Consider the following 20,261-nt stretch of genomic DNA (forward strand, 5'->3'; position numbering starts at 1 on the left):
GTTCTTCAGTCGACTGGACCTGGCTCGTGGATTTTACAGTATCCTCCTTGAAGGCATTACCTTGAAGACTCTGTGTGATGGGTGCGTAGGGTCCCTGGTGACAATGATAATGGCTTTTGTTTGGCCTTGTTTTTGTAAATCTGGTTCAACAGTTTCCTAGTAAGTGCTCAGCTGTATCAAAATGATTGGTTAGCTGACAGATATATAAACTTGAGGGTAATGTTTGCTCATGTGCAAAACTAAATCAGCAGCAGAGTCATTTGCTTATTTTCTGCTCACACGACATGACACGACACACTCTCATTTACATACCAGATTTGGGGCGCTGTAATAAAGGCCATTTCAACTGGTAAATTAGGTGTAACCGTCTCACAGCTATATGCTCTTTTCCAAATTGCAGTCACTATTTTGCACCAGTCTATCTAAATGACCCCATTGGTGTATAATGAAATGGCATGTGACTATTGTTAAGTAGCGATAGTAAAGTGTGTGCTGGGAGTTTGTCCATTCACCCATGTGATTATACTTTGGAAAGTCCCTAATGCCAAATGTATTTGGCTACTGTATTAATAATACCGGTTTTTACATTTCTTTCTTTTGCAGAGTATGATTGTATACTCTTTTTGTCCGTTTTTGACAGGATCACAACCTGGACTGGTTCCCTCGGATGCGGGCCATGTCTCTGGTGAGCAGTGATGCAGATGGAGAACAGAATGAGATTCGAAACCTGCAGGAGAAGTTGGAGTCCACCATGAAACTTGTGTCCAACCTGTCAGGCCAACTGACGGAGCTGAAAGAGCAGGTCAGAGCGCAGCCCGTGGCCTTTACATGTGCCGCTTATTAAATACAATGAGTCACTTTGTAACGTGTGTGTCTTCAATTCAATCACTGATATTTCAACCAAAAATTGTTCTATCATCAAATGTTTTACATCGTACAATGTTAAGATATTAAGGGGATATTAACACTAATTAGTAAATAAAAGGAATGAAAATGGAGATGCTTAAATTATCTTTACTATTTTAAATATTTTTCTAAAAGGCATATATATATATGTTATATATTTAAAAATAATACAAATTACTGGTGTTTGCCACATACTATAAGTAGCATTTTTGCTAGAATGCATTTTCTCTTATTTTTTGAAAAATGTGCTGATGCCAGTCCAATTCCTACCTTTAAACCGAATTTACACAATCACTTCGTTTTCAAGGTTCCCGCAAACCATTATATAAATGTCTTACCCGTGAAATGAGAACTCTGTGGAGGAAGTGAATGTCACCAAGACATTTTGACCCAGACAGACTGTTGCTCAAAGTTGCACATGAGCGCAAGCTCCAAAACAATAAGTATTGGTAATACATTGTAATAGCCAATATGTAGTCTTTTATATTATCATACAAAACTTTACTTTATAACATGTTCTAGTTATGTCATTTTGTATTTATTTTTGCTTTAATCTTTGCAAAATATTATTCTACAAATACTAATTTCTGGAAATCAATTCTTTTTCATTCTAAATCATTTACTTTCAGTGTAGGGGTACAAAATGCTGCTAACAATTTGGACCAGCTTCAATCATAAGCAACAAAAACGAATATGTTATGACTCAATGGTCCTTGATCTCTGAAATTAAGTTTCATTCTTAGTCTTAGTCTTTGTCGTTGCCTTCGTCAGAAGACAGTCAGTGGATGATTCAGCGCAGGTTGACTCTTTGCTGCATTTCAAGCAATAACTCGCAGGTGAACACCGAGCAGACAACGAAGAGGTATGCATTTTATTAAAACGTATCTTGCTTTGTTATTTGTAGATGACAGAGCAGAGGAAGCAGAAGCAGCGAATTGGCCTGCTGGGACATCCTCAACACATGAACGTGAACCCGCAGCAGCCAGCTTAGAATACAGTGACACGGGAGCGCCATTGCACACAATGAAAACTGTAACGACATGGTAACATAGCTAACTATGTAGCTTAACCCCAAGCACTAAAACCTGGTCTATTTTCTGTTTGGTGCCATATTAGGTAGTACAGAATTTCATGGCCTTTTTCATCTTACTTTGCTGCTGCTGTTGTTGTTTTTATTGTTATTATTACTTTTTATATACTGCATATTAGCAGTATTATTGTCCTATTTTTGTATGTGCAATATCTTAACGTAAATATGCAACCTTTTTTGACACCATTTGGGTCACCCATACATAGACATAAAATTGTGTTTTTGTAACTGGATACCATGTTGGTGGTACTTAAATGTAGAAGCATTTAATAAGCTAGCCTTATTGATTTTTAATTTATTGTTTTGTAGATATTTGTGCAGTGTTACACCATATATTTTGGGAAAAAGCAATATAGATTTCTACATGTCCAAAATATTGAGTGACATATCCATGATAACCTTTTATAAAATATTGTTTTCCTATTCAATTTGTAAAATGACGTGTTATTTCCTTTTATTGTGTCATTGTCACACGCTTTTATGAAGGCCTCAGGAGTTGTACAATTCTGCTGTTGTCTTGGTTTATTTGCACATTTCTTTCTGTGTGCTCCATATATGCTTATTTTATTTTTTAAATCAATGTTAAAATGTTATTATTTTGCCATTAGATTTCGATTTTAGGATAAGATTGTTGCTTTGCTTATATAAGTATCTTTATTTTAGCTCATTATTTTCAATATACTTAAAACATAAGTACATCAAGAAAAGAGGGCAAAGTATCTTTTTGTATAGACAAGCAAAATGCGTGTTTAAGATAGACCTGAAAATTAAGTTCAGGAAATTTGTATATTGAAGTAGAAATATTTATTAAACCTTGGAAATTCATTGTCTTCTGATTTTTGTTGTTCGGCCACAAATGCAATTTCACACAACCACAGGATTATTAAATTTACAATGAATGATTTTTTTAATTGATATTGTGTCTTTGTATTGTCATTTGGCAGTTTTATAATTAATTTAAATCATGCACAGAATAGAGGACATTCAATGGTAAGTTTGCTACAGAATAAACATGCACATTTTCTGGTCTTTAACATATGAAATCAATCTAAATACTTCATGCACAAAGATTTGCAATCCATATCAATGCTCATAAATATATGTGCCGTAATAACCTCTATTACAATTATGGACTTCAAAGCTATTGATGTGGCAAAGAAAGACTTGGTGAAATGGTTTGGTGACATTAATACATACTATAATTGGAATAATCTCATTTCACTGTTTTAAGACTAATCAGCCAGTTTTTATTCTTAATTACCAGACAGTTTAGACTTGACCTTTAGGGTTATTACACACACACAAATCCCTGTTGTAACCTATTTATAACAATATTGGTGTTCCCCAGTAACCACAATGATTTGCCCCACAACTTCTTTTTGTGTACTGCGTAATGATGAGTATGCTGGCTATCTCTAGTTCGAAACTACTCGGGACATCGAGTTAGGATAACTTGGCATCTGTGCGTGTGACGTCAGCAACTGGATCCGCTCCCGGTTGTGCCTCCGCCATGAGGAGATCAACGTGACAGGCTACAGGGAACACGGCTTTAGTGCTTCCAGTAGAGCCCTCACAAACAGACGTGCAGAGCGAACATCCCGCCTGCAGGTGCACGTGCCACAGCACACTGGTACTATGAAATGAGCCCGCGTGCCGGTGTGACACAGCGGTGACCTATTTTCACATGGGCATTTACCAGACGTAGCTAAACTATAAAAGATGATATTTTATATGAAATGTGGTCTATGACCATATAGACTTGCGTCACATTCTAAATATGATCATTCTAAAATATGATGCAAAGTCAGCCTCTTTGGTCATTTGTAAGTTGAAGCTATTCAATGTGACCATTCTGACCGAATGGCAGTAGGACGCAGCCGACGCTGTGACTGTTGTTTTATGCCTGTATGTCGGTAAACAAGTGCTCCAGCGCATGGCTCTACACGGGACACTGCCCCAGCGGAGAACTACTACACCAATGGGCTGTGCTCTCTCAGTGCGGGGGAGGAGGGGGGTGGCAACCGTGCGTGCGCTGTGTGCACTGATGAGGGGGGGGCAAGCAGTTGAAAGCGCCGTCCAACACGTGAGCCTCATGTGACGGAGAGCGTGTCTCTCGCCCAGAGACGTGCCTGCAGTCACAGGGTTTATTTAACACGTAGTCTACCCACCCCGCGCGCGCTCACATTGAATCGGGCGTGGATCCTCCTCAGACAGATAGAGCAGCTCGGACTTCAGCGTGACAAGAACGCACCCAGCTCCTAACGGATTATAGGACCTTGTTTTGAGCACATTTATCGGTTTGGGAAGTTTTGAAGTGCAAGAGCAGGTGGACGTTTGGACAACTTAAGAAGTTATTTTGTTGTTATTTCTGTATTTTTGCGACATGGAGAGGATTACTTGCGCGCAACCGCCTCCCTGTATGCCAAAACACCCATCGCTGGATATAGCAGACATGCAAGGGTACAGGCACAAATAAATTCGCCAAATATATATCTAAAATATATATTTTATATACTTTTGCTTGAGGTTTAGTATGGCTAGTAAGTTACTAACTCTTACATTTTCTCTCCATAGAATGGATTTTCCTATTTATGTGTACAAGTCCAGAAGAGGCATGAAACGAGGGGATGAGAGCAAGGTATTTAAAGTTTATATAGATGAATTCATTATACTGCATTTACTTTGTGTGTTGATCATTTCAGTGAAATAACTATTTTTGTCTATATTTCAGGAGACGTACAAGTTGCCACATAGGCTGATTGAAAAAAAAAGACGTGACAGAATCAATGAGTGCATTGCCCAGCTGAAGGATCTGTTGCCAGAACATCTCAAGCTTACTGTGAGTACAATTTAAACACATAGTCTGACCGCAAGCAGCCATATAATACAACGCATGTTTTACTGTTTTATTCATTCAGACAATTGTTTTAGCTCTTAAAATGCACATATTTTACAATGCAAGCCAAGTAAAAAAAGAAAAAAAGTTTCTCCATTTAAATGTATATTTAGTTTTAAAAAAAATGTAACTAAGGATTTGATGTATATGCGAACATGACTCCGTGGGTGTTCTGGACCTGTCGCCTGTTCAGCTGCAGAGTGTGTTACATAAGAAAGATCAACATGCTTATCGGAGGTGTTCCTGTTTTAGACGCTGGGCCATTTGGAGAAAGCCGTGGTGTTGGAGCTCACTCTGAAGCATGTGAAGGCCCTGAGTGCCCTCTTGGAGCAGCAGCAGCAGAAGATCATGGCTCTGCAGAACGACATGCAAATAAGTATGTTATCCCAGTTTCTGTATCTCTCTTGAAGTAAAACTAAAACTGTTACAGATATGACACTGAATAATAAACAGGTAGTAAGGATTAATTTAAAAATACAATTAGACACATAGTAGTATGCAAGTAATACGTAAGGGCATATTATTTATGTATACAATTGAATGTATTATTTTATTGAAGAACTCACTCACATCCCACCCCCTCTTTACACAAAACAAGAAAATAAAAACAGAAACAAAGGTGCTCTTATTTTATATTTAAGGCAAGGCACGTACGAAATGCGCGGTATAAATAAAGTTGCCTTGCCTTATATTTAATCAAGATGTATATTTATTATATTTATTCAAAAAATGCTTCATATTACACCTCTATTTACTTGATATTTATCGTAATTTTAAGAATATTTAATTAAAAAATGTTAGTACTGCCCGCTATTTCTACACGGACAGCTGGTTATGGCAGGGGGTTAAATTTACCACACTTTATATAACCTCGTCATGTCGCTATAATATGATTATTATTGCTATAAATACTACTATTATAATTGTTTTAAATTCTTTGATTTTGCTCTCTCAAGGTGATCATGGAAGTGACATCTCAGTTGACAGCGAGGAGATGTTCCGCTCCGGTTTCCACCTTTGCGCCAAAGAAGTCTTGCACTACATGGCCAGCCAGGACAGCCGAGACCTGAGCACGTCCCACGTCATAAGCCACATACACAAAGTGGCAGCCGAGGTCCTCCATCCTGAGAGCGCCGTGCACCCAGAAGAACTGATCCTGCATTCATCAGAGAAGAAAGCTACCGCAGTGCACCCTCAACCTCAGGCGAAAAACTGTGTCCCCGTCATTCAGAGGACTCACCCTCAAAGCGCAGGGGAGCAAAGCGACGGACACAGCAGTGACACGGACACAGACAGCGGGTACGATGGAGAGCAGGACAAACGGGAGAAAGCCAATGAACGCGTCAAGCAGGAGGATGATGAACCCCCGACCAAGAGATCCAAACTTTCAGAGGACATTGCTGCCAGGGATAGCTATGCCAACTTCTCCCCCAACCAGCCGCCATTTTGCTTGCCCTTCTACCTCCTCCCGCCCACTGCAGCTGCTGCAGCCTCTGCCTACTTACCCATGCTGGACAAGTGCTGGTATCCTGGAGGCATGCCGGTTATGTACCCATGTGTGAGCGGCTTACCTCAGGAGACACTGCCCTCCACATCTCTCGTTATGTCCAACAGGTCCGGCTCTCCACCGCCCCACCGCACTGCCATGGACTCCTCTACTCTGCATAAAGCTTCAAAAAAAGCCCCCCCTCTCAATGTAGAAACCAAAGACTAAAATAAACTGAAGGTGTGACTGTTGAAGATTGATGCACTGGAATCCTCTTAGAGACCTGTTTGGCCCTATCAGGTTGTTGACCTTTTCCAAACCTTTTTTTTTTTACTGGCTCCACACAAGATAAACTGTAATGGTGGCAATTCAGCGTGCCCTTGTGAAGGCTCACAAAAGTGACGGGTTATGGCGCGGAATCAAATCACTGTGAACTATTCAAAGAGTTTTTTTCTCTTTTTTTTTAAGTTAGCGAGGTTTTCTTCTACTTTTATTATTGAATGTCACAAGTGGAATGTAAGACACAGATAAGCCCCTCGTATAGATTTGCACACAGTGGTTTGCAATGAATGTAAAAGAAAATTAAACAAGCAAAGCCCCCTGTAGATGCTGCTTGAGCTGATGTATAGTAGATCTATGTCATCTACTCCTTTTAGTATTTATGGATCTTATAACTGCAAAATTTATTCTTGACTAGAATGTTACCAAATCTGGTTATCAGCGATGACCAGTTTGTAGCCTGCCTGGAATTTCGTGACACATTTTGACAGGATTCAGGGCGTTGTCACTGAGGGAGGCGTGTCACTCATATCTGCTGAAGACTGAGCTGGCCACATGCTTTCACAAATACTGACTCATGACTACTTGTGTGTCTAGATGGACTTTCTGTGAAGTATTGTCTCTATTTTTGATACAGTGTTTTGCTAGCAAGAGGTAGTTCTGCTGTTTGCCATTTGTATGTGTACATAACATGTGATTAGTACCCGGTCAGTTCTGGACCTCCCTTTAGCTAATGCTGTTGCCTTTTCTCGCAGACACAGCTGTGGCCGATGTTCGGTTATGTTTGCTGTAATGTGGCAAAGAGAGTGAATGTAACATTCAACAAAATTAATAGTTTTGTATAGAAAGAGGTACTTTAAATTTTATTTTAAAAAGTAAAACAAAGGTTGTTTGCTGTATATATTTTGTATATAACGTATTATTGATATATATTAAATATTAATAAAGCTTTTTTTTCCCTGAATACTTTGCATTTTACTGCCTGATGGCTTATACTTGTTGAAGCCAGCAGACTTGACAGCTCCCCATAACAACACATACTTACATAAGACTTACATAAGCTGTAAAGCAGCGGCCCTCTGCAAATCAATAGCGTGTCTTAGATTACAGGCTGTAAACATTTCACATTGAGTTGCATTTGAGAGGAATTATACAGTAAATATTATGTCACACATGGCCCATTTATGTAGTACAGTCGTATTGTTGTGTTAGGAGTGCACCTGTTATACATTTGTTGTCCAAAGTAAGAAAAATGTAGTTTGTTACTTAAATGTAATATAGTTGAAAGGCATACTCACTTCAAGTAAGTAAGTGCTTTATTTGTCATTGTACAATTGTACAACAAAATAGCGTTAACTCACAACGACAGTGTTTCTCAAGCCGATGGTGGCCCTTGGGGGTATCGAAGATTCCAGGTCACTTGTGCCAAGGTTAGGTCATCTACAATATCATTTGCGCATTTCATACTAAAGCTCACATACAGTAACTGACTAGAAAATAGAAAAATAAAAGACACAAAGAAATAAAAAACACTTTTAAATAAAAGTTTTATTGATGTGCTCTGATTAAAAACATGCAATAGCCAAACCTTATAAATATGTGCCGTATTGCAACACACTTTAAGGCCCCAGCTACAGACGCAGCCTCTTCTGCTGTACTAGATTAATATCATTCACTTACAAATTCAGAACAATTCCACTAAGTCACAGATTTGCACATTGAAAATATTAGAACTTGAAACTTGATTTACTTTCACATTCAACAACAAAGGTCAGTTTGCACCATGGCACTCTGCTTAGTTGTTTTTTCTTTTCTAACACAGTAATTATGAAAGTGATTAAGTAATTATGAAAGTATAAACGTCTCTGCTTTGTGTGTGCCATTGCAGGCAACGATATATGTCATAGCAGGGCTCTAAACTTGTATTGTATGAAATGCTCAAATTCACAATCTGCCAACCAAAGTCATCTTTCTCGGTTATAGTAATATTCATAATGTCCCTGCACCAATTAGAAAATTACGCAACATTGTGGCACTTCATCAGTTCATGTCAGAAGAACCATTTGTGTAGGTTTATGTATTGGTTATTCCAAGAGAAAGTGCATGATTCTACATTGCTCCTCAATATAAGCAGCTGTCACTCACTCAACGAGTCACAGGTGCTACGGTTGGAGCAAAGTGTCTGACCAAAAGGCATGAATAGCTACTGCAAGTCCGCCATCTGGTGGATTTGTCACGGCTTCGCACCTACACAAGTTTAGGCTATACTTTTTTTTACAGTCTATGGCTATACCACAGCCCTACTCAGCCTTGTGAGGCTCGGAACAGTAACACCAGAAGAAAAGTACTCAACAGCTCTGCCTATTAGGTCTAGGCTATAGGCCTATACAACTGTAATTGGGAACAAATTATGGCCATGGAGGATGTGGATGAATATTAGGCTACAATTCTACAATAGCAGCCATCTCAACCAAACAAAATGAGAACACCCTTCCATGGCTAAATAAACGCAGCGTTTCATGAAGCTCTATATCGTCAAAGAGTTTTATTAAATATCTTTTTTCTATATAGTTCTATATAGGCCTATAAATATAATAGAAGCTAATTTGCCTATAACAACAAAGCTGTTCCTTTCTGTGTTTGTCGGAGCAGAAGTTGTCTCGTGACTACTGTTTTGAGTGACATGTAGGTCTAGTTGTTCATTCACCCACAACGGCCAAGTGAAAAAACCTGTTCAGGAGGCACATCCTCTTTTTTATTGTGAAAAGCGGAACAAACTCGCTTTTCTTTGGGCTCGAGCACCGCGTCGAGCATTGCGCAGAGGCAGCTGAGGAGGTGAGGAAGTGTCCCGAGCCAACTGGCGCATAGCTCTGGAAAGTTTCGCGTTGCTGTGGCCATGCAGCTACGGCACATGCGGACCTGGCTGCTGCTCCAGAGCGCGCTCTTCTGCTGCTGCGTCGGGCTGAGGCTCGGGGAGTTCAACCCACCCACCATCAACATCAGCCTGGACCAGGACCCCGAGGTGCGCTGGAAGCCGCTGAGCCAGTACTTTGACCCGGCGTATCTTAAAAACGCCTCTGCACAGGTTATTGAGTAAGTCGTCAAGTGTTTATTTGGAGAATGGATTAGTGGCTGGTTTATGTGAATGTCTTTATTTCACATAACTTTTGATGTAAAATAACGAAGCAGTCTCTCTGCAGAGTGGAAGTTTATTGTATGTTTGTGGACTTCTTTGTTGTTGCTGTGGCTTGTTTTGCTTATCACCACCATAGACCACCATAAACTTTTTGAGGAACCTATTATTATTATTATGTTATTTATTCCTTATGAGGAACCTATAGGTTATTGCTACTCTAATACAACGTGGCCGCGGGTGATTTACATCAGTGGTAGCCCATAAAGGCCATGGACTGGATTTGATAATAATAATAAATAATGGCTTACAGTTGTATTGCGCTTTACAAGCTTGTATTACCAAGTTTCTCAAAGCGCTACACTGTAGTCATTATTCATTCACACCATACTTGGCGATGGTAAGCTACTGTTGTAGCCACAACTGCCCTGAGGAAGAAGCGAGGCAACCAGTCTGTGCCATTGGCCACTCACTCAATTAACTAACTCGACCCCAGACTTCCTGGTTTTCCCAAACGGTCGGTCTCCCACCCAAGTACCAACCAGGCCCTTCCCTGCTTAGCTTCCGAGATCTGACGGGATCGGGCAAAGCAAAGGTGGTATGGCTTAAATAGCCTAATTTATGGTAGATCATATTATATTCCCTATATACACTGATAGTTGGCAGGATATTTTATGGTACATATTTAATTACTACAAATATTATAAAAATCAGGCCACAAAATTGTTTAACTATAAAATTATAGGCCTCCAGTGTAGAGGAGCCTAAATAAAACATTGGGCAAGATTGATTCTGTTTATACAGAAACCTTTTGCATGAAAATAATCACAGTTATTTTTGTGTGTCTATGGTGTTTTCAGCTCTACAGTTCCCAAGTGGGTTCACCAGGCTGTTAAACCTGTGGTGCTGGCGTTGGAGAAGTATATTCCTCAGCCTTACGCAGGGGAGATCCGGGGCCTTGCTGAACATGTTGGAGGAAGCCTCTCAGATGCAATAATCCTCAACTTTGCCTATGAAGTGACTGCGTATGTTTATTCATTAATTATGCCCATATATTATATTTTTGTATTCAAAACTGAAGTGCAGGTGTTTTTGTTGTTGTTTTTCACGTATATGTTTTTTTTAGATTTTGCACAAGCATTGTAACTCAGGACCAAAATGGGAATGTATACCATGGTAGGAATCTTGACTATCCTCACCCTGTGCTCCGAAATCTAACCATTAATGTCAACTTCCTCAAGAATGGGAAGGTATTGTGTTGCCACTATGTATAATGTTATTTGCTAATGAAAGCTGCCCACAAATACCACTGTTTTTCTCTGTTATTTCAACTCGATTTAGATTGCATACCAAGGAACCTCGTTTGCTGGCTACGTTGGCCTATGGACCGGTCAAAGCCCAAATAAGTTTACTGTATCAGGTGACCAGCGAGGTAGGAAACATACTGCTGACTGTGTTACCAGAGAGATGAAAGCTTTAACTTTAGCTGTGGTTTGAAATGTCAGGCAGTGAACACTGGTGGAACTGGTGGAAAAACTGGGTGTCGGCGTTCCTGTTTCGGAGGTCTCCAGTCAGCTGGTTGGTGAGGGAGGTGAGTCTGACAGAATTTAGTGAACTAGCTTTCAAAATACTCACAATTTGGGGAAACTATCCGCTCCGAATTTCTGACAAGTACTGCAATTGTGATTAGATCACAATTTATGTTTTATAATCCAGATTCTTTTCACATTGCAACACTTGAAAATTGAAAATAAAGAGACGACTAAAATATGAATCGGTGAAACAATACAGTGTGACAATTCCCTTCAGAACACGTATGTAATTTTACTTACTCGGACTGTCCTATAGATGCATTCAGCTGAGAATTGATCAATTCTGAAAAGCTTAAGTTTGAGGCCTATATTGTTACAGTGATGATACAGTAAGTATAGTAATAAAACACGTTTCCGATTCACTGGAATAATTAACTTAAAAGTTCAAAGTCTCTTCTGTCACCAATATAGCGAAGTGAAAGTGTGTGGGCTTTTTTATGTACAGCCATTGCCTACATTGCTTTACTTATTTATTTTTACTAATGCTGTTGACAGTTACAGAAAAAAATATTTAAAAATAAATGAAAATAAAATGAAATGTGTAAAAGAGACGAATTGGTATAAGAAGCCATGCGCAATTGTGCTTTTGGACATCCCCATGTATTTTATCAAACCAATAATGGCCACTATACCATAGCTGTAGATACATATACTGTATGAGGTGATGGAAAGGTTTGTTGTTTTTCTCCATGCAGACTTTGGAGAATGCGGAAGACTTTCTGGATGCTGTGGTCCGGCTCTCTAAAGTGCCAATCATTACGGGGGTGTATTACATCGTGGGCGGGGTGCGGGCAGGTGAAGGTGTGGTCATCACCAGAGATCGCACTGGCCCTGCAGACTTATGGCCGCTTGAGCCCATCAATGGAGGGTAGCGTGTACTTTAGAATACTGCATATTATAATGTGGTGGGAATAGGGAATAATCATAATCAGTCCTTTTATTTTGCAGATGGTACAGGGTGGAAACAAATTTTGACCATTGGCAGCCTCCTCCAAAACATGATCATCGGAGGTGAGTTATTTAAAAAAATGTTCAAGCCTTGGAAAATGTATGTGATGACATCCCTGAAAGACGAGCATCATGTACTAATTCATTCAGTCATGAAATGGTGTTATTACGGTATTATTAACAGGGATTTGAGAGTGTCACACAACTGCAACCATTATGGTATGTTTGTGCCAAGTGTTTTCCATACAAGTTTTCAAAAATAGACATTTAACAACCCAGCCCGATGAATATAAAGCTGCTTTATGTGGGGTGCAACTTTATTATTGTGTTAACATTTATGTATTTGTCATGTACAGTGTACATTATATAGTATTAACATAATCAAATAAATAAGACAACTGAAATGTTGTCGTTCGTCAGCCTTCTCCATAATTATCTAAGATTTTTTGCGGGCCAAACAGTTTCAATTTACTCTCTATTGACTGCTGGAAGTTTAGTTTCCATGCTCTTAACCAACCAGAAGGCTAGGTAGATTATGTTTCTCAGAGGACAACAATAGCTCACACCAAACTCAGGAAAGTAGCAGGGTTTAACAAAACAGCATAAATTAACAAATCAGCTGATTTCCGCAGTCAGATGTGGAAGTCGGCAAGATAATTTTGACCCAAGTTCCCCAGTTATTTTCCATAGGACCAAATGAATGTGGCATACTGTATCTCTACAAGGATCACTCTTTTGATTTTTGTTTGTTTGCTTCCATTTAAAATACATAACAAAAAAAATACATAATTATGCGAAGAGGCTGATGATATGGAATAAACTAACAGCCACCCTGCAGAGAGCTCGTAAATAGAGAGAACAAAGTTTGGTGTAGCAATCCACATTTCAATACAATAGTGCATAATTTTTTTAATCATTGATTGTTTTAGGGAAGTGGCCAATAAAGCCCTCAATGCAACAGGACAAGAGCACATCAACATGGAGACACTTTATAAGGTAAATAAGTGAAATAAAGTGCAAATACATGTGCAAATGACAGATTGTAACATTATTTGGTTTACAGGTGTTGTCACTGTACCCTGTGTGCAATGGGTAAGTTTTCTCTTGGGTTGCACCCTTCAGTTTTTAGTTGCCGTGGCTCACATGACAGTTGCTTTGCATGCTTTCAGTTCCCATTGCTACACAGCATTTATGTCTGTCAATCCGCCATTGTCTAACCGCATTCTTTAGCTAAACAACCAACTGAAAACATGGTTAATGGCTCATGTTACATGTGCATGTTACAATATTTAATATTTGGATGTTTTTATAACTTAATATGCAATTATTTTCTAGGATAACTGTGTATACAACCACTATGAGTGCAGCAGCTCCAGATAAATATAACACATTGATCAGAGTGCAGGTAATATATGTGTTATTTTAGCACCACTCTTACCTCAGCTCTTTCATTAATCCAATTTTCTAAATTGTTTTATTTTATTGTTCATCCAGGGCTGCCAGCCATAAGAAAGGCCAACATGTAACGCTCCTGTGATCTCACCACACCAGCAGGATTTGAACATATTTTACGGCTTAATAAGGCATTGCACAAGAGGCTTATAATTGTTCTTGTAAATATGTTTTTTTAAGTATATAAATTTAATTGTTTTCATGTGTGCAGATACCTACTTGTAGCCTTTTTGCAGGTTCTTTAATCCAAAGTAACTGAACCTGAAATGAAAACTGAAATGAAAAATATTATTGTTGGACACAAAAACGTAGCCTTAATTAATATTCCCTTCATTTTCATCCATTTAAACAATTTATAATTAAGAGCAGGGCTTAAACTCACATCGACTGTAATCAATCCTTTTGATCATGATTTTAACTTGAAGTTTTGTAATAAAAATGTATAGCCTTTACAGTCTGTCTTTAAACGTCTACATTTTTTATTGAAAAAAGCTGTTACTTTGTGGTCGTGAAATGAATCACATAGCCTACTATATTTTTAAAGGCCTCCGTGAAATGTCAGCTCTGACAAAATGCAGACTATTTAAAGTAAAAGAAAGCATGGTTTGTTGCCGGTTCGTTGAAAGGCACAGTGAGCCCACTGAAGTTCAGGCGCTCGTCATACAATTAGCATATCATGAAAAAGTGCATTAACTTCGTTTATTCAATTTAAATGTGAAACTAATATATGATGACAAATATAGACTCATTACATGCAAAGTGACATGTGTCAAGCCTTTGTTATAATTTTGATGGTTATGGCTTACAGTCATTTTTAAAATATTCAAATTTTCTGAGATTTTTAATATGAGTATTTTTTACAAGCTGTGAGCCATAATAATAATCAAAATGATAGCAAATAAAGGCAAAATATATCACTTCGCAATGAGTCTATCATATATTAGTTTCACAGTTTTATCTGAATAACATGATATTCTAATTGTATGACGTGCAGCCATAGACTACACGAGAGCCCGTGCGCGCGCGCTCGACAGCGCTTGTCCTGGAGGCGGGCGCGTGCGGTCACATGACATGACAAGGCACTCGCACTTCCTGTATAGTGTGCTAGCCTGCTCCCATCCAGACAGCCGCAACACTACTGTCATCCAAGATGCTGGCCCTCATAAACAGGCTTTTGGACTGGTTCCGCTCTCTCTTTTGGAAAGAAGAGATGGAGCTAACACTAGTGGGCCTTCAGTACTCTGGGAAGACGACGTTTGTCAACGTAATTGCTGTAAGTAGCTAGCTGGGGCCCTGGCTCACCTGGATTATAACGAAGAATTTACTGTATGTAAACCAAGTTGATAGTGTATAGAGTTATGGTTCATAAAGTGCAGCAGTGCAGTTTAATCTCAATGTATGGTATGGCTCTTAAAAGACTCTTCTTTGGGAAGCAACCTGTTTTCAAAGGAGAATGACGAAGTTGTACGTATGACTGTGCGCTGACTTGTGAATGCAGTCATGTGAACAGTCAGAGCTATGAGCTCAGAGCAGCAGCCCTTATGTCAACATCAAGGATATGGTGACAACAACAACACACTTTCTGTGTGACACCTGACTGAGCCATCGAATCACATAAGCCTGACCAGTGTGTATTAACTCTACTTGTACATTGTTACAAAATAGAGCAATAAAGTCACAAGTGTGCCCATCAGTTTGACTAGTGACAACAAACCAAAAACAGTCTCGACAGACCATATCAGCAGTTTGGTGTGTTTTACTGAGAATCATTGATGTTAACAATGTTAATAAATACATTATTTCTTGTATTAAACATAGGAAATGCTAGATCAAAATGACTTGTTAGCTAGGCGGACTCTTGCTTCTTGGCATCATGTACAGATAATTGATGTCAACCATGTTAAAAAGAAATAACTTTCACTTGTGTTTCACAGTCGGGCCAGTTCAGTGAAGACATGATACCTACAGTTGGCTTCAATATGAGGAAGGTCACCAAAGGCAACGTGACAATAAAGGTAGATCACAATAAAGACATTTCTGAAAACCACTAAAACAAGGATAAACAGGTTCTGTAACATTATAGCCAGGGTTGTCTTATAGCCTACTATAGTTTGCAGCCTTTACCGTAATATACAGCAACTTTTTTTTTGTTTACAGTATCAAAACAGTACTAAAAACATGTACAATAGGTCAAGATTAATTAAAGTGTGTTTGAGAGTGCACATGGGGGACAACGGATAGAAATAAGCCCAAGGCTACAATCCAGTGTGGTGTGTTTACATGCATGAGACCCATGTATGTTTATTAACGTGCACTGTCCCGACCGAATAAACCAATAAACCAATACATAAAGACAGGTGTGTAAAGTTTCAATGCATCTCAATCTCCTGAGTGTTTCTTGTGTGAGGAAATACTATAAAATAGTCTACTCTTCAACTCTATGCACTTCGCATCCACGCACTCAGGTTCAAAGCTGTCTTTCTGGTTTTTTGCACTAGATTTGGGACATAGGTGGACAGCCTCGCTTCAGAAGCATGTGGGAGCGCTACTGTCGGGGAGTCAATGCTATTGTGTAAGTCTCATCCTATTGTCGATCAAAAAGGATTACCGTACATTTGTTGGTGTACAATGTAACACATTGCGTATTATCATCAGTTACATAGTAGATGCAGCAGACCGAGAGAAGATAGAAGCTTCTAGAAATGAACTGCACAACCTTTTAGATAAACCACAATTACAGGGAATTCCTGTAAGTACATCCTTATACTTTTTGTTAATTTCTCATGGTGTGGAGGTCACTGTGAACATTAATGATATGCCAATCAACCCTTATGTTCCAGGTCTTAGTTCTTGGCAACAAACGCGACTTGCCTAATGCTCTTGATGAGAAGCAGCTGATTGAAAAAATGTAAGTCATAATTTTAGTATAATTGTCCGAAAATTTGGTATGGAAACGTATGGTTTCCATTTCAACTACTAAACTGAACAAAATTCTTTTTTTGGTAATCTTTAGGAACTTATCTGCCATTCAAGACCGAGAGATCTGCTGCTACTCTGTTTCCTGCAAAGAGAAAGACAACATAGGTAAAATAACAAATCTATATTTAAACTAATTTTTCAGTTATTACATACTGTATGTTGTAAATATCACTCGCTGCTTATCACAAGCTGCTGTGTTTATTTCATTAAAATATAAAATGCACAATCTTACTATTAAGCAAATCAGGTTAGAAGTTATGTAATTTTGATAATGTGGTTACAAGTTTTTTATAAAGTTCAAACAACTCGAGCATGATAAAAACTCTGTGTTTGAGGTTTTCATATAGTTTTTCTTTTCTTCATATTTAGTCCTGCGGGGATAGAGGGGTGGGGCAATAGATATTTAGTATTTATTTACACTCCAGACTTGATACCAATGCCCCTGTCCCTTACTCATAACCTCAGTATGTGGGAAATAAAGTATTATCAATATCCGCTAATATGATTTAAGTTTTAATTTGGTTTAATTACATTTATTTTTGATAAATTAATAAATGAAGGCAAACAATTTGTCCATTGCTTTGTAGATATTACATTACAGTGGCTCATCCAGCATTCGAAGTCCCGGCGGAGCTGAAAGTGATGTCTCCTGGTCGCTGTCCACTGTCTCCAATCGCAGTTCTACTCAGCCCCTTATGGCCATGGGTCCTCGACAGCCACTGCCTTTGTCAAGTAACCCACGTGTCCACTCACTACTGTCATCACATGCTCCGCCCACAATTCTTACAGCGCTGAACAGCACCTATCAAGTCTCTGTATTAAGCTTGATTGTTCATACCCATCATGCCTTATCACATGTTGCTATTCGACACAGTCATTTCCTGTGAGCATTTAACACTTTGGTTTTATTTAGGGAATAGTTTACAGGTGAAACCTGCTCCTCTGCACGGTGTTTGTTGATGGTTACATGACCTACAGAATGTGTGACGTAGTTCAGTCTAAAACTGACTACATCAATTTTTGCATCAACCACAATGAAGGATTAGCAGTCCGCTAGCCAAGTCCCCCAGTTAACTTCACATCTGTTTAAAACTTCGCTGCAACTCTGTTTAATGACACACCCCTTTGATGAGATGGTTTATGTGGAAATCTGTTGTGCCACTGTATTGGAGCTTGCTCATAAACAAACATAGTTGTGGATTCATCTTATAATAATTGCAAGCAATGGAAACAATTAATTGGGCTCCTGCCAACCATCCCGGTCAATAAAAGAAAATGTTATACATGCTCAATTGAACAACTTTGCTGGGCTGATTTAACTTTGACTAGCTGCTGCTTTATGTACATCTCTAGATAATATAGTCGTGAATATCTGAGTGTTTTCATAGACTAAAATCTGGACTGGTGCACCCTGCACTTTCTGTATGTCACTTACACATGGACTGAGGGAATCTATTGATATTAACAAACATTTCTGCCAGAAAACATTAGGTGTCTGGTATGGTGTTTGTTCATTGTTGATATCACTTTTTGCGCAATTAGAAGGGTTGATTGTGATGGCTGAAATGTAGCTTTTGTTTTTGTGCTGGATTAAAAGAGTACGTATTTTATTAAGTGACGATTAAGGTTTACATGTGGTCAAGGTTTAAATAACTGTAAACTGTAAATGGTATGTAAAGATTTAGAATGAAAGGGGAGCATTAAGTGCCTTTGGCTAAACAGGTGAACTCACTGTCCATAAACTGACTGGAGGAATCCTCTGATTAGACACAGTAATACCACTTGACAATCCAATATTAAGTTAACACATGATCATGTCTTGGTGAGAAAGTACTTGTATATAAAACAATAAAATGCCCACTGGATTTGTTTAAAGAGAACCTTCTTCACAGGCTGTTTGTTCTTGGTATACTAAATGCCCTAAGTTTGATTTCTCAGTTTTCTGTCATTATAATTTTTTTCCTGGAAACGTTCGGGTGTGCTATGTGCCTCTTTCCCTAATCCCCTAAGAACTAAAATCAACTGACAATCCTTTATATATAAATAAAAAATTGGGTGTGATCCGATTCACACTGTCTCAATGACTCACATGCTTCTGTGTGAGTGCGATGTGCCAATTGCATCTTAACTCTAACTTATCTCATTACTTTCAAGGTAAATGATACTTAAATCATGTGTGGAATTAAAAGCTAGATAGAGATGATGTAAAACAAACATATCACACACTTGAATTAATATTTATTCTGGCCCTTCGTTTTACTATCTGAATATGGCATTTTGGCATCACCAGAGAACTTTTCTATTACTTTTTAACTTTCTTATGACAACAAACTGAAAATGAGAGAACCACACATGTTTTTGTACCACACATTAGCCTTTATTTACTTTCTCCCATTTCATGTCTCAAGGTTGTCGAGATGAGGATCAACAGCTTTGGTTGTGTAGAGATGGATTTTTTTGACCAAAAATTCTTCGATCCAAATTGTTGGCGGGAAACGGCTCACCCCATTCAAATATATTTCCTTTACCCCCATCTAGCATTATGAATTACTCTATCCTAAAGTTCAAATGCAAAGTACTGTTAACCTCCATACATACTTATTGATTCCCATTGTAATGAAATGAATGGAAATGTTGTTAATCATGTTTTTCCTTAATCCATCCATTGCTTGGCCAGTGTCTAATAATTTAAAAGTATGATTTTTCATGATTTATTATTATTTCTTTTGTTTTCTATCTTTTTATCTGTGGATGAATTTCACTCGTCTATCTTCAAAATGTCAGAATCCGTCTTCATGCATCCTCTGGTACCTGACACGTGATCTGTCTGCTCGCTTTTGAGTGTTGTTACCCTAGATATCCACTGTTGGGACCACAGTAGCAGTGAGGGGCTGTTAAACCGGTTGACTATGTGGGTAAATGGGGAGAGCTTTGTTACCTGTGTATCAATAATATTATGATAGCCTATTTGCAATTTGTATCTGCATGTGCTGAATCTGTTCACATCCAGTTGCAGCCAGTGTAAATAAAATGTTGGCATTTTTATTCCTACAAATGGTCTTTTTCATGTCGTGTATTATTTTTCCTGTGATTGCAGATAAAGCTTTCATTACTGATTTTAAAGGTTGGCTATGTATGATTTTTTGGGTGGGGAAATACTTTACGAACATTCCCTATTTGTGCTCCCAGACATGCTCAAAGGAAATATTGGCTTTATTGGAAACACTGTGGATTTATTCACAATGAAAAGAAAAAAAAACATTTCACATAAATGTTCTGTGTTTAAAATGCAGATGAGCACTACACTTAAAGGAACAGGCCACCGTTTTTCCATACTGAGATATGTTCTTACCTGAACTAAGACAAGTTGATGCATACCTGTCTGGTCTTGAATAGTTTGAGCCAAGTATAGTTACAGAAAATTAAACATGTCGATTTTCTAAGCGGATAAAAAAAAAAGTGAACTATATTGTAAGACATAATTACGCCTTAGGAGCACT

At 38.5% G+C, this 20,261-nt stretch overlaps 4 protein-coding genes across 5 annotated transcripts in view; all 4 read left to right on the top strand.

The window, feature by feature from the left end:
- Positions 1-2,694, top strand: part of itpr1b (inositol 1,4,5-trisphosphate receptor, type 1b) — a 63,462-nt gene extending 60,768 nt beyond the window's left edge. For both annotated transcript variants that reach the window (XM_079578516.1, XM_079578517.1), the window contains 2 exons: positions 641-802; positions 1,811-2,694. In XM_079578516.1, the coding sequence (XP_079434642.1) occupies positions 641-802; positions 1,811-1,897 (249 nt within the window). In that variant the 3' untranslated portion in view covers positions 1,898-2,694. The remainder of the gene's footprint in view (positions 1-640; positions 803-1,810) is intronic.
- A 1,371-nt stretch (positions 2,695-4,065) lies between these two features.
- bhlhe40 (basic helix-loop-helix family, member e40) lies at positions 4,066-7,578 on the top strand. Its single transcript, XM_079578586.1, has 5 exons — positions 4,066-4,456; positions 4,571-4,634; positions 4,728-4,835; positions 5,145-5,268; positions 5,849-7,578. Exons 1-5 carry the CDS (start codon positions 4,380-4,382, stop codon positions 6,604-6,606), a joined length of 1,131 nt encoding a protein of 376 aa, XP_079434712.1. The 5' UTR covers positions 4,066-4,379; the 3' UTR covers positions 6,607-7,578.
- A 1,870-nt stretch (positions 7,579-9,448) lies between these two features.
- LOC306979577 (N-acylethanolamine-hydrolyzing acid amidase-like) lies at positions 9,449-14,234 on the top strand. Its single transcript, XM_079578587.1, has 11 exons — positions 9,449-9,750; positions 10,651-10,815; positions 10,917-11,040; positions 11,132-11,222; positions 11,296-11,381; positions 12,078-12,250; positions 12,331-12,393; positions 13,260-13,326; positions 13,394-13,422; positions 13,666-13,735; positions 13,825-14,234. The coding sequence occupies exons 1-11, from the start codon at positions 9,554-9,556 to the stop codon at positions 13,837-13,839; spliced, it is 1,080 nt and encodes a 359-aa protein (XP_079434713.1). The 5' UTR covers positions 9,449-9,553; the 3' UTR covers positions 13,840-14,234.
- A 609-nt stretch (positions 14,235-14,843) lies between these two features.
- Positions 14,844-17,756, top strand: arl8bb (ADP-ribosylation factor-like 8Bb). Its single transcript, XM_079578595.1, has 7 exons — positions 14,844-15,055; positions 15,717-15,797; positions 16,281-16,354; positions 16,438-16,531; positions 16,623-16,690; positions 16,796-16,866; positions 17,349-17,756. The coding sequence occupies exons 1-7, from the start codon at positions 14,933-14,935 to the stop codon at positions 17,396-17,398; spliced, it is 561 nt and encodes a 186-aa protein (XP_079434721.1). The 5' UTR covers positions 14,844-14,932; the 3' UTR covers positions 17,399-17,756.
- Positions 17,757-20,261: the final 2,505 nt, after the last annotated feature.

Source organism: Gobius niger (genome assembly GCF_951799975.1).
Source record: "Gobius niger genome assembly, chromosome: 20".
Classification (NCBI taxonomy): Eukaryota; Metazoa; Chordata; class Actinopteri; order Gobiiformes; family Gobiidae; genus Gobius; species Gobius niger.

What these genes read in the sequence shown, in the direction of transcription:
- bhlhe40 (XM_079578586.1), top strand. Translation starts at nt 4,380, where the DNA reads ATGGAGAGGATTACTTGCGCGCAACCGCCTCCCTGTATGCCAAAACAC. An exon ending in AACGAGGGGATGAGAGCAAG is followed by an intron (nt 4,635 to 4,727) that starts GTATTTAAAGTT and finishes TCTATATTTCAG; the next exon opens with GAGACGTACAAGTTGCCACA. An exon ending in GCAGAACGACATGCAAATAA is followed by an intron (nt 5,269 to 5,848) that starts GTATGTTATCCC and finishes TGCTCTCTCAAG; the next exon opens with GTGATCATGGAAGTGACATC.
- LOC306979577 (XM_079578587.1), top strand. Translation starts at nt 9,554, where the DNA reads ATGCAGCTACGGCACATGCGGACCTGGCTGCTGCTCCAGAGCGCGCTC. An exon ending in CTTGAGCCCATCAATGGAGG is followed by an intron (nt 12,251 to 12,330) that starts GTAGCGTGTACT and finishes TTTATTTTGCAG; the next exon opens with ATGGTACAGGGTGGAAACAA. An exon ending in CCAAAACATGATCATCGGAG is followed by an intron (nt 12,394 to 13,259) that starts GTGAGTTATTTA and finishes TGATTGTTTTAG; the next exon opens with GGAAGTGGCCAATAAAGCCC.
- arl8bb (XM_079578595.1), top strand. Translation starts at nt 14,933, where the DNA reads ATGCTGGCCCTCATAAACAGGCTTTTGGACTGGTTCCGCTCTCTCTTT. An exon ending in CGTTTGTCAACGTAATTGCT is followed by an intron (nt 15,056 to 15,716) that starts GTAAGTAGCTAG and finishes TGTGTTTCACAG; the next exon opens with TCGGGCCAGTTCAGTGAAGA. An exon ending in AAGCAGCTGATTGAAAAAAT is followed by an intron (nt 16,691 to 16,795) that starts GTAAGTCATAAT and finishes GGTAATCTTTAG; the next exon opens with GAACTTATCTGCCATTCAAG.